General features: G+C 32.7%; 1 protein-coding gene across 2 annotated transcripts in view; it reads left to right on the top strand.

The window, feature by feature from the left end:
* The window catches only part of LOC129223800 (serrate RNA effector molecule homolog), a 74,743-nt gene that overhangs the window by 57,434 nt on the left and 3,425 nt on the right, over positions 1 to 13,884 (top strand). For both annotated transcript variants that reach the window (XM_054858167.1, XM_054858159.1), the window contains exons 15-16: positions 9,453 to 9,869; positions 10,029 to 10,215. In XM_054858167.1, the coding sequence (XP_054714142.1) occupies positions 9,453 to 9,869; positions 10,029 to 10,215 (604 nt within the window). The remainder of the gene's footprint in view (positions 1 to 9,452; positions 9,870 to 10,028; positions 10,216 to 13,884) is intronic.

The following is a 13,884-nucleotide window of genomic DNA, read 5'->3' as shown; positions in this document are numbered from 1 at the left end:
AGTTTCCATATTCATAATTTTTGCATTTTGCTTAGATACTACTCTGTGAACTTTTACGGATTTCCTTTTTTTTGACTTTTAATTGTACATATGAAGATTCACTCACACCAAATTGTCTTGTTATCTTTGAGGCATTTTATAGTTGTTCAAGCACATTATCTTTAGCTTTTCTTTAATTGTCAGAATTTTTCTCTTTTTAACCAACTTCAAAAAAGAGGCGGTTATCAGTTCATACCGTATGTATGTTTTTTTTTTTTTTTTTTTTTTTTTTGTTCACTCACAGCGTCTCACCTAGTGAACCGATTTTGATGATTATTTTTTTAATGGATAGGGGATGGCTCAACTTAGGTCCCATTACTTTGCTTGACCATATTTGTAATTTAGAAAAAAAGTTATGGGCAAAAAAACAACAAATTTCATGCAATTTCCCTATTAAATGATTAAATATAAAACCCATTGTTATGAAAGTTTGGTGCCATACGACAGTAACATAATTAGTAATTGTAGTGATAATTATGAATGAAGGCTTCTCTGAAGCAAGCATCAAATTTCTTCAGGGGGATATTTCGATAATCAGGAATCTGGCGCTGTCGTCTCATTTTTGGCATAAATAATTTGGTTTTGGTAATCCTGCTGATTTATAGTAAGCCTATGTGAATTATCGAAATCTTCCCTTCTTCATTGCTATTGCGCCACAGTGGGGGTAAACCTAACCTGGAAGCGAGGTGATGCAGTGATTAGGATCTGCTTAGCCTTCACAATGTTACCATTTGGTTTGCCTCAACTACACAGTAGTATTTTTATCATTATCATCTACGCCAATAACAGATGATCAGATATAAGTAAGAAAATACAGGATTGCATAACAAGCAATTTGTATGCTGTGAAATGGAAACTAGTTAGGGAAAACGTAATACTTAAATGGTCATAATTAAATTAACTACACATGAATTCCAGAGAGGAACAAAGATAAGTTTTTAGTGCCAATTGCCTAAAGTTTAATGCGTGTTTACAGTTGTTTTTTTTTAGTATGGAGCATTTTTATGAAAAAAATAAGGCAAAGTTTTGTGATGTTGTTTGTTTTACCTAGCTTGAAATTTCCTATTACGCTTTCATTGCTATGTAAAATAAACAACCATACAAGCAAAGAGGAAGCCTTCATTAACGCCTTAGCTCCTTTGCCTTTATTCCATTGTCTCGAGGTAATTAGCGTACTGTAATAATGATTTCAAGAAGAAATCTTTGGTTTTTGAATTAATACTATAAAAGCGTAAAAGTTATTACTTCTTCACATTTTTAATTTAATTGCTAAAATTGAACTTTCAATTAAAAAACTTATGTTTTTTTGCCGTTATACTATTTGTTGTTACTGCAGATTATAAAGGTTTTCTTTTCTTCAGACTTAAGTGATTCTTTAATTTTATAACCAAGTTGTATTCTTCTTTTATATATTTTGGAATTAACTAATTGCTTTTTTTTTTCTTTTTCTTTCTTTTTTTCTAGCATTTCAAAGTTTTTTGTTACAAAAGCAATCTTTTTTTCGTTACTTACTGAAATCATGTGAAATAGAGTTAACTTGTGTACTTAAGTAAATATCTTTATTTTTTTATTGTTAAAATGCTGTATTCATTCATTAAAACCTATGTTCTTGATTAGAGAAAAACTCCCTATGAATAGATGTCAAATGGTTTCATCTGTTTTGCATAAATATGTCAATGAGTTATATAATAATAACTACATTACTTCTATTCTTTCACTATTACTTGTTATTCTTGCAACAAATATTATACTGTTGGAAAACTTAGTTCAAAATAATTTCGATTACTTTTTAGTTCTATCATAAATACACATATGTTTTTATGAGTAATTTTAATAGCTTCTTAAAATTCTTATGCTAAGTGGTTTCTGGAAGTAAAGTATTTTTTTTTTCTTAATTTTCTATAATCTTTCAATGTAGAAAAATTTAATATACTGTTTTGTAGGTTTTTTTCCCCAAAAAAAATCGACTCGATATGTTTTTTTTTTTTTAAAAACCATTTTATTAAAAAAGTAGCATATTTTTAAAATATATCTTTTGTTCAACAACTTTACACAACTTAAAACGTTTAAAATACTGTATTTTATACAAACATACAATGGATTTCAAGTAGAACAAAAAAAGAAAACTATTATCATTGGTAACGTAAATCAGGGAAAAGTCAGGGAACTTTTTTTTCACAGTTCCTGCTGTCCAAAACTGGTTTAGGACGGGACAGGTGGTTTTTACCATCCAAAACTGCCCGAAACTGCCTTAAAGTGTCCAAAAGTAAGCTAAAGCAGTGTAATCTAATCAATTATTATTTACTGCACTATTCGTAATGCATAAATATAGATATTATTGAGGTTTAATTAATGAGTATTTGATAATATTTTTTTCCAAAATGTTTTTACAAAAATTACCAGTAACTATTACATAAAAACTTCCTTATGTAACAGTTGGTAGAGTTATGAAAGGAAATTAACAATAGGGCTCGACCGATGGCATTTTTTGGCCGATGGGCCGATGCCGATTGTTGGCCGATTGTTCAAAGATGGCCGATGGCCGATTGTTTTCCTCCAAATGGCCGATTGCCGATGGCCGATGTTGTTGGCCGATGGCAAAAAAAAAAAATCTAACAGAAATAAATTGATAAGATTGTCAGGTTTAAAGGATCACTGATTCATTTCACTTTACTTTCTTTCGACGAATAAGGAATTGTAATCACAAAATATATATATATCAGATTTCGACCTAAATTTATATTTTACGATCACCCAATTTAAACTTCACAAGTTTTTTCGGCACGTCTGTACATGCATATGTACCTAAGAACATATAGATGACCGAAATTTCCATTTTGAACTCCTCCTTAGTTAATTATCGCAAACTCACTTGTGATGTCTTCATCCGCGTAAACTTACGTCACTCAAAAACGTTATGAAATAGTAAGTTGAAAACTCATACGTACGTAGTATGATCTAAAAGTTTGAGGCAAGCTTTATAAAACCTTACCCTGAATAGTTCACATTACCGAAGCACATCTATCTACAAAATTGTCACCTTGAACGATTATGCACTTCTGCCAACGTTCGTATAGCTTTTAGAAGCACTGGCAGCCATTTTCGCAACTTCCTGTAAGGCTTTAACTTCATCGTGAGAAGGCGACTTTCATGTTGAGGATGCACGGTTTGGTTTGTCAATACTCTGATATGACAAACAAATAACGTAACGTTTCGTCGGACTTAGCTCCGTATGACTTTTACCTGTTCCCAGCAAAAAAGATTTGCATGGACGCTGCTTTCTTCCGTCAGGAGAAGATAAAGCTTCATCACAGAAGGTAGCGAAAAATGGCTTCCAGGAGTGTTTCCAAAAGTTATATAAACGCTGGAAGTAGTACATAGTCCAGTGTTGCCAGATTGGGGGAAATTTCCCCATTTTGGGGAAATCCGGTGCTCTCTGGGGAAATTTTGGAGAAATGGGTTTTGAGGGGAATTCTTTGGGGAAAAAATTTTTCTTGGGGCAAACCTGGGGGGGAAAAAAACCTCGGGAAAATTTAATTAAATTTGCGTCTTGACATCTGGTAGTTGCATTGTTTGTATCAAACAGCGTTGGTTTAGTTTTCTTCTACTTTATGGAATTCGCATTTCGTATTATGTGGAATATTATGTACGGAATTCGCATTAATAGTTCTGCGTGAGTTACTAGTTGATACGTGAAACAGGCAAAAATAGGTGTGATGAAGAATATTCTTGGATAAATATATACAAAAATCATAGTTAAAATTTAAAGAAGCGATGCGAGTAGAAAAAAAAAATATTTGGTTATTTCTTATCTTTCGGTCAGGCGCTTGTATTTATGACTAGTGGCACCTGCACGGCTTTGCCCGAAATAGAAAATTAAAAGGTATTTTGGTTCCCCTGTATATTTACAAATAATGCATGGTGAATTTCTCGCCAATTGGCTTGCCCACGTTACGGTTCCACATTATGATAACTTGATAATTAAGTCTTCCATCTTATGATAATTTTGCTCGGGAAAATGTTCTTAAAATTGGAATAGAAAAAGAACAAAATCGAATTTTCGAAAAATCGCTTAAAGGTGCGCACCCACATGCTACAAACTGATTCTTTGCCAAATTTCATGAAAATCAGTCGAACGTTCTAGGTGCTATGCGCGTCACAGAGATCCTGACAGAGAGAGAGGGAGAGATCCGGAGAGAGAGACTTTCAGCTTTATTATTAGTAAAGATAAAAAAAAGATAAAGACAAAAAAAAAAGCGAAAATGGGAAGAAAAAAAAAAGTTGACGAATTTTGTAAGAAAATTTGGCTATTTGGGGGGGGGGGGATTTTTTTCAAGAGACAAAAATATCAGGGGAAGTCGATTCATTTTATGAAAATATTAGTGGAAAAAATAATTTTTGAATTTGGGGAATTTTGATAGAAAACATCGCTTTTTGGGGAAAAGTTGGAAGGGAACTGGGGAAATCTGGATTTGACCATCTGGCAACACTGACATAGTCCCTCATGGTGACCTTTTGAAGGTGGATGTGCTTCGGTTATGTGAACTAATCTGGGTAAGGTTTTACACAGCTTGTCCCCCGAACTTTTGGATCGTAGTACGTACAATCTGTATAGGGTGTAGTTATGTTTTTCCTTTTTTGACTGCTGTATGATGGAAGACAAAGAACAACAACAACAACAAAAAAGAATAAAATAAAATAAAGAAAGAAAGAAAAAAAGGAAGAAAAACAAAGAAACTGTTTAATAACCAACTGATTTTTTTAAATTGAACATATAACTAAGATTTCAGTAATATTGTAATAATGTATGGATTTAGGTACATTAAACATAGTTAAAAAACATTAAATTATGTTTTATCATTAAAAAAAAATTAAGAATAAAACTATGATACCGTCAACAAATAACGCAATTAAAGTGGAAAAATTGCACGTAGACATTTTTTAGTCATCAAATTGAACAAAAAAGGTAACAGATAAATTTCAATATTAAATCATATTAGGAATATTTTTATACTTATTTAAAATTTTTGAATAGAAAAGTTTGCATTTTTCATAAAAGCTATAAGAGTGACATAAATTTTGCTGAAAAAAGAAATAGCCATGAAAAGAGCGAGGTTCTTAAAACGCAACTACAATAAACAAACTCAATATTTACACCAAGTTAATAACTGAATACATATACTACTTGATCTGATGTTTGCACACGTAATATTGAATTATTTGATTGTTTAATCTTTTATGAAGCACTACGAACAAGTTCAAATTAAATTTTTCAATTTAACAATAATTTTCTGAAATTTAAAAAATTGCATAATAGAAAATCCTTTAAACTTTTCTATAACATATTATTAAAAATATGATGAAAACAAAAATAACTTATTCATTGATTTTATATAAATACATAAAAATCATAAAAATAGTTACTTATAACAGAAAAAAAAATCGATCGCTATTGATGATGCAAAAAAGATGGCGTATTACGAAATATAGGTGAAACAAATATAAGAAATACGCAAAATGACATTTCTTGACTAAAATAAATAATCGCTAAATGTGTAAGAAATGCTTGACACGACGAGGGGGGGGGGGAAGGGTTAGGAGGGTCACCCTTTGATTTTGGGGTTACTCACAACATTAAACTTCGGCCTCATTTTTTTAGTACAGAACCGCTACCACCAACGCCTCAGAAGAATTTCTGAATCTACTTCAGTACTTACGAAGAAAAAATTCAAAAGTCCCTTTGATTTCCGGATTATGTCACTATTCAAAACGTCTTTAATCAATTTTGTTACATTAATCTTCTAAATTTTTCCTAAACAAAAAATAAAGCTTAAAAAAAAAAAAAAACTCTAATTTTATGAATGGTGTTACTTTTAAACAAATCAAAAGTACAACTACAGTTTAATTTCAGGAATTGAAGGAGTGGGAGGAGGGGCACGCAAGTGTTCTCGGAAATACAAAAAATAGTCGTAAAAAATAGAGTTCAAAGTAATCATAAACATTGAGCAGAAAAACTCTTTTAAAACTTGCACCCGAGTTAGTTTTGACGCGCAGTGGCGGATTTAAAATATAGCAAATATTGCAATTGCACGAGAGGCCCCATAACCGTAGGGAGTCACAAAAATGCTTACGATAAATGTTTTACATTTTCTATGATGGAGAAATAGGGCCCTAAAATGTATTTCGACGGGCCCCAAACTTGTAGCTCCGCCGAAGCGATACAAAAAAGACTGTTTACTGTGATTCATATCACAAATATCGAAAAATTAAAAATTACCGTCGGTTCAACGAGAATCTAACAAAATGAAACAAAACCGGTTTCGCCATCTCATATTTGTTTCCATAGTCTCCAATTCGGCAATATATCACCAAATGATCGTCAGTCTGAGGCGCTGTATTAGTTTTGCCTTGAAATAAGTAATTAATAGCCACAAAAAATGAGTAAATACGCTTTTTAGAACACCCGATTGAAAACAAGAAGGGAATTGCACAACTGGAACGTACACACACCCCACACGCGAAAATTTAGCCTTCTACAGCTTACCATTTTTGAGTTATGACTTATGAGAGATACTTACGTACATCCAACCGCAAGAAACAACGCAATAATTAACTTGTTTGGTACCTGAATGCAGTATTAAAAACTCTTTCAGGGGTGATTAAAATAAAAATTCATACTGAAATTTAAGTAAACAATTTTATGTGAAAACAATAACTCACTTTACTTTGTATTAAAAAGTAAAACAACTAAGGTACTTTTTTTTTTTCCCAAAAACATCGGCCAATTCCATCGGCTTTTCGATGTTTTTTAAGGCCGATGGGCCGATGTTTCCTGCAAGTTAGCATCGGCCGCCGAAATTTTTTTTAATGGTTTTTGCAAATAAGTTTTACATGATGCTTTAACGAAAATTAATTTTTTAAATCATAGATTAAAGTAGAAGAAATTGATAATCAAACACTTTTGTTATAAAACTTGTGAATTAAAAAAATAACACATTTTTAATATAATACATTCTGTAACAATGAAAAACTGTAATTTATTGCATTTAAGTCAATTATTGCACTATATTTGGAACACTTTCTTTTGCACACCTGCATAAATGTCAAAAAATTTGGTTTATAGAAGAAAAACTCCTGCATACAAATTGAAATTTTTAAGGAAGAATTTAATTTCTACGTAACTAGATTAAAATCAGCCGCATAAATAAGTTACATATATATTCACACTTGAATGTTCACATTGAATAAATATATTAAATAGTCAAAAAAAAAAAAGACACATTTTGTTCTGCTTCTGATATTTTCTTACAATATATAGTTTCTCAAAAAGTAGTTTTTGACACTTTTGGACACAAGGGTTTTGAACAGAACTTGTTTACCCTGCTTTCATTTGCATGCATGCATAAACGTAACGAAATTTGGTTACTAATGTTGAAAAAAAAACTAAACTCATGCATATCAATTGAAATTTTAATCACGAATTAAACTTCTATGCAACTAGATTAAAATCAGCTGCATAAATAAGTTGAATGTTCTCATTGAATAAATGTTCGATATAAAACATTACTTTGATACATTTCATTCTGTTTTTTTTTTTTTTTTTTTTTCCATGTTTTATCACAGAATTCAATTTTTCTAAAAATATAGTTTTGGACACAAGGTTTTGGACAGGACGGTAAAAACCAGGGTTTTTACCATGGTTTTTACTTTAGTGTCCAAAACCTTGCCAACCCTACCTGTGTGTAATATAAGAATTTTAAGAATACATACTTAAGCAAATGTATAATTTCTAGAAAAGATAAAATATCCTTGTTTTTCACATCACTGAAGCGGAGGAAGTAACGTTGACCTGTCAACTAACTGCTGTAGTTTGAAGCTTCAAATCTTAATATTGATGGAAGAAATTCTCTTATAGCTATAGAAGTGTTTCTTGATTGGTAGTCTTTTGTGCTGTATAGATACCGTACCAACTCCGTTTTATTTAGACCAATAGCAATTTCTCAAATAACAAAGTAAGCATTTCTTAAAATCACCTGATCCATTTGGAAGATTATCACACATTTGACTTGTTGATTTTGTAACTTTAAATAAGTGTACAGATTCAGTGTTTCACGGAAATTTGTTCTTTTCTTTAAAATTTTAATTATATCAAACCGAAGAAGCTAAGATACTATTTACGAGTGCCTTCATTCCACTAGTAGTTTAATTTAAATATTATAAAGCACGAGCACTCCGTTAGCAGTAGCACACGGTAAACGAAAGCTAACGACTAAAATGTCTTAGTTTTGTGGGAGCGAGATCAAAGTCACATTTTCTTTTCTGTATTACATTACCAATACCCATCAAATACTTTTGCTCGCTTTTTTAGTCAGTTTCCAGAACTTTGAGTTCTTTCTAAGATTATAATATTTAGTTTTACAAAAGCAGTTGATGCTTTACCCATAAATCAGTAAATATTGCTTTTTTACACTCCGGCTGTGGAATGGGTTATTAAACTGGTTAGTGAGTCGGTAGGTAGGGTGTTTTGGGATGAGAGAAGATATGGATTAATGTGAAAACTTTTATGCTCACGATCCTCAATGCAAAAATCGAGTAACAGGTCCAACTTCAAACCTTGATTGAAGCGTAGAAACTTGTTTAAAACCAAGAAGTTATTATCATTGTAAGTTATTCAATAAAGGTATGGGTCCTGTCAATAACCATTCTTCTTGGAAACTGCAGGGTGGAACACAAAGTGCAACCACCAACTTGGGGTGGGTTCTAGGTTGTTAATGCAACATAATGTAATTGCAGTTTTAGCAAAGAGCTGTATAGTGCACATTTACTGTAAAAAAATTATATAGCTGGGATCTAAAAGAAGAATTACTGCAATATACAAAATAAGCTAAAAACATCGATTTTTTTTGTTGATTTCAAGTAACTTTGCAGCTTATGCACCAACTGGAAAGTGTGAAGGGATGTAAATATTTTCAAAGATATATTAAAAGATTATTAAAAGGAAGCATTTAAACGGGATTTGAACACAAAATTTTGAACATTTGGATTTTTAGAAAAATATTTGAAAATTGATCATTTTTACCCTTTTTTTTTTTTTAAATTTTGTTGCCAATGTGAGATTTGAAGACATAAATTAATTTTTTCATTATTTTTCCCATATGTAGGATGGCAATACGCAACCTTTTTTTTTTGCTATTAGAAGTTGCTTATCAAATATTTCCTTTTTTCGACTCACCATATTGTATATGTCTATGTAGTTTTAAACAATGTACTACATTTAGAAGAATTTAAGAAATTATATCCTTCTGCTAATTTTTCTTGATTTTTTCCAAGTAATTTATTTTCTTGCAAAAAGAAAAAACTTGTTGCAGACCTTATACTTTTTTAAATCCTGTTTCTTTTTTTTTTTTAATCAGGTTCTTGATAGGCTGTTGTTGTACTTGCGTGTTGTCCATTCTGTTGATTACTACAACAGTAGTGAATATCCTAGTGAAGATGAAATGCCTAATAGATGTGGGATAATGCATGCGAGAGGATCACCACCATCAAGTAAAGTTACTCAGCAAGAAATCAATGATTACATTGCTCATTTTGAAATGAAGAGTCAAATATTTCTACAGACACCTTCAAGATTAAATGATGAAGAATGTGTTAAATTAGGAAAAAAGGATCCTGATGCTGAGGTTGAAAAATTTATCCAAGCAAATACTCAAGAACTTGCTAAAGATAAATGGTTGTGTCCTTTGTCTGGCAAAAAATTTAAAGGTCCAGAGTTTGTCCGAAAACATATTTATAATAAGCATGCAGAGAAAATTGAGGAAGTTAAAAAAGAGGTATGCTTAAATTTATTTCAAGTATTTTGTTGTGTATGTGTTGTTTAATTTACCTTAATTCCGAAATTTCAGTAACTGCTCGTAATAATTCTTGTCCATTTATAAATATAGGTTCTGAGAGAGAATGACTCTTGCCAAAATTTATGTTGAATTTTTCAGGTTGATTATTTCAATAATTACCTCATGGATCCTAAAAGAGCCCAATTGCCAGAACATCCTTCTAATAGAACAGGCCCAAGAAACGAACCACATGGTAATGCTGGTGGACATCCATTTCATGGAGGACCTTTCCCACCTCCCATGCCTCCTTATGGTTTTGGACCAAGAGGTCCTGGGCCAAATTTTGGTAATGTATTTTTTGCTTTTAGTTATTCCATTCTTTTATTCAGTATTTTATTTCTTGACTAAAATGAATGTTGTTAAATCTTTATTCTGAAAACCTTTGCACTGTATGATGTGTTCACCACCACGCTACAAACTATTTTTGGGTAAAATTTTGTGAGAATTGACCAAACAGTCTTGGCCCTTACATACGTAGCTGTAAGAATCCTCCAGGGTTTGTAGAGCGAAGCTCTAGACCTTCGCTGCCGAAAAGAGAATTTAGGATGGACGTTCTGGCAACGGCATCGGACTGGATAGGTGGGAAGGGGCCGGGGGGGAGGAAGTAGTGTGCATGGCCGGTGTGGGTTGTTATTTTTGGAAAAAGTTATGCTTATTCCTATGTGTTTTTTATGTGGTGGTTTTAGCCTTTTTTTAGTGTTAAGTGTTTAAAAATTTACTTCATTAAATGTTTTAAGCAACTCGAGTGGTCCAGTTTCCCATTTGTTTGACATGTGTGGTTTTTGAGTATAGTGATTCAGCAGGGGTGTCGCTGGAAAACATCGAAAAAAATTCAGTGTGATACAGACTGCCTTTCTTCTTTATAATTAGTAAAGAATTTTACTTTCATCAGGGCCTGAGTTTAAGTAGAAGCTACTTATAGGCTCATTTATCGGTACCATTGGAAAGGTTGTACCTTGCCGTGGCTTGCACCTTGTCTCTGTGTCCCTTTTAGAATTGCTGAGCAACATCCAGCAAAGATGAATTTCCGCTCTTTGAGACACGAGTATTTTTCATTTTAAAAATACCTAAAATGGAAAATGCTGGCATACGGTATTTTAGACAAAATTTTAAAATCAGCAATTGTTAATAGATTAACTCTGACAAAAGCTGTTTTGTTGGATGTCTTATCATCCATGTGCGCCACTTCTGCATTGAAAAATGGGTTCCTTGTAATCCTGAGGTACATGTATGCAGTTATCTGCAAATTTAGACAAGTTAATTTTGTAATCTGTTGTGTGCACTTAAATGGCAGTATCTGCAGAAATGAGTTTTCGAGATATTTGAAAAAACGTGTTTTGGATTCAATACTAACAATAGGAAAATGTTGGATTTGAAAGTTTTTTCGCGTCTTTTTTTTTCAGAGGAAACCAAATGAGTGAGCCTGTACAAAAAAGATAACGTGCAATAGATGACAAAAATGCAAAATAATTAATAATTTGCAATTGCTGACCTTTACCTGCACATTAGGGTGGGTCATTGTCCTATGGTAGAAAAAGTTTCCGATTTCCATCTGGCAGGGGAAGAAAAAGGTGCCAAATGAGGTTTTTAGGTTATATATAAAATTTCATTCAATTAGGAGTTGATTTTTTGCCTCCGAATTGAGTTTGAAATACTCGTATTTAAGAAAAATCTATTCATTAAAAAAACTGAAGAAGAGAATTTCAAATTTACTAGCTGCGTTGCCCGGCTTTACTCGGCCTACCTCGAAAATAAAAGTTATGTCAAGTGACGTGTGTTCCACAATTAGGCTTAAATAATAGAAAAAAAACTAAAATTTCCCATCAAAATAACGATTTCTATATTGTATACTAGAGGACCCGACAGACGTTGTTCTGTTCAAACTTCGTAAATTAAAAAGTCAAAAAATTTCGATAAACTATCAAGTGTTTGAACTGTTTTGTTGAAAAGAATAAGTAAAAAGGAAATGTTTTAAGCTGCTTGGTGTCAGAATGCGTATATTTATTACAACTTGATTTATCTAATGCCTACTGAGCAGTTGTTTTATTAACTATTTTTTTCTCCCGTACTTGATGGTTTGTTCCTTCAGCCATACTCAAAGGATAAAAAGCGTTCTCAGATATTAAGTGTAAAAAACTAACTACCCATCTAGAACAAACGGGAAATCCCGCTGAAACATACCCCACATGAAAAAGAATAAAACAATGGAAAGGATATTGTTTAAAAAAAAATGATAAAGGTAAAAACAGTTCTCTGAAGAAACGAAAATCACTCGTCCCCCCCCCTCCTCCTGATGTAAAATAAACACATTCTTCAACTAAAATGACTAAATACTCTTTAAAAACGAAAACCAATTCTTTGCAATTTGAAATATTTTGCCAAATAAACAAAAAATACAATAAATTACATTAACAGTAGCTTTAAAATGTAGACAAATGATCATGAAACTCTATTTTTTATAGCCAAAGTCGCCAAGCCATCACGTTACTGTAATCGACCAGTGAGCGAAGGCAACTCCGACCGATTAGCGGTCCAATCTTTTGAACGAAAACTTTTTTAACTTCATATATTGCCTGATTTGTTCTTTCCACCAAAGATAAAGATCTCCCATTGCACTGATCTTTTGTATACAGAACTACCCTGTTGTAATTTATCTGGTTGAAAATTAAATTTGTTTCGTCTTTAAATTCCAACATCTTTTCCTTTAATAATGTACTGATTAGTTAGATCATCCTTAAAGTCTTCTTGACATTGGTGCCAAAACTCACATGGATTTGAGCCTAGAAGAAATGTTGCTAGGTACGGTACTTTCTGATCATTTGGTTAGGAAAACCTAAAGCACCGATCCGGTCACATGGTTCAACCAATGGTCTTCGGTTCAACTACGACAGAACACACGTTTTGCATGAACCTCCCAGTACTTTAAAATATAGCTCGGGACCTAAAATCGTTGCTTTCAAGAAATGTGTGTGTGTGTGAAGGCTTCACTCTCTTTTCTCTCTCTACGTTTTATCTATTCTCAATTGCCAAATCACAGTAAGAAATTTCATTACAAAAAGCAAAGCTGGCTTTCTTGTCCTTTGGCAACAGGTTATTTATTTCAATTCTCGCTCAACAATAGGTTAAAATAAATATTAATCATTTGGGAGATATAACCATCCAATGTTTAAATCAATTAATTAACAAAAAGGTTTCCGATTTGATCCATCACGCTTCGAAACCATGCTTGCCACAACTTAATTACACACAAAAAATTTGATCAAAATCGGTCCATCCATTTAAAAGCCTTATGGTGACAAACGTCCGCACAGAAGATTTTTATATATTAAGATATAACAACTTGTTAGCCTAACATGCAAGCTAAACTCTTGTAATTCTAAAAATAGAGTCAACTCCACAGGTTAGCAGATGTCTTCTTGTCGTATGAATTCCCTAACACTCATGGCAAAAATGAACAGCCATTTCCTATACTAAGTTCCGGATGCCGCTTCAATAAGTGAGTCTACGTCAAAAAACGGCTATCTACTGCCGAAGGGATGAGAAACGCGAGCAGCCGTGATTCCGCCTCATTTCATTCTGCTTATATCCTACATCACACGATGCAGCACATCACGCCGGAAATGCATACTTAAGATCAGCTTGGAAGCTTCTACAATATTCTATCTATCCCTTCTCATCAAGAGATTGCATCATCCATCCGCTCAAGTACTGAAGCAATAACTACTCCAGCCTTGTCGGATACTTCATATCTATCACATGTCCGTGAAAGCAAATTAAAAGTCCACTGTATTGCTTGTAGTAGTAAATTTGTCGATATAAGCGTTTGTAGTTTGAAGCTTGTAAAGGTCCCTTGAATTCATCCTCGCTGTCCTTATCTTTTTGAGGCTGAAGCTGCAATTTCTCTCTCTCATGTTTTTTCCGGACAAATGTGGTCGTTAATATTTTTGCATTTGCA

Source organism: Uloborus diversus, chromosome 1, assembly GCF_026930045.1.
Source record: "Uloborus diversus isolate 005 chromosome 1, Udiv.v.3.1, whole genome shotgun sequence".
Taxonomy (NCBI): Eukaryota; Metazoa; Arthropoda; class Arachnida; order Araneae; family Uloboridae; genus Uloborus; species Uloborus diversus.
This window is presented reverse-complemented; position numbering and strand designations above follow the sequence as displayed.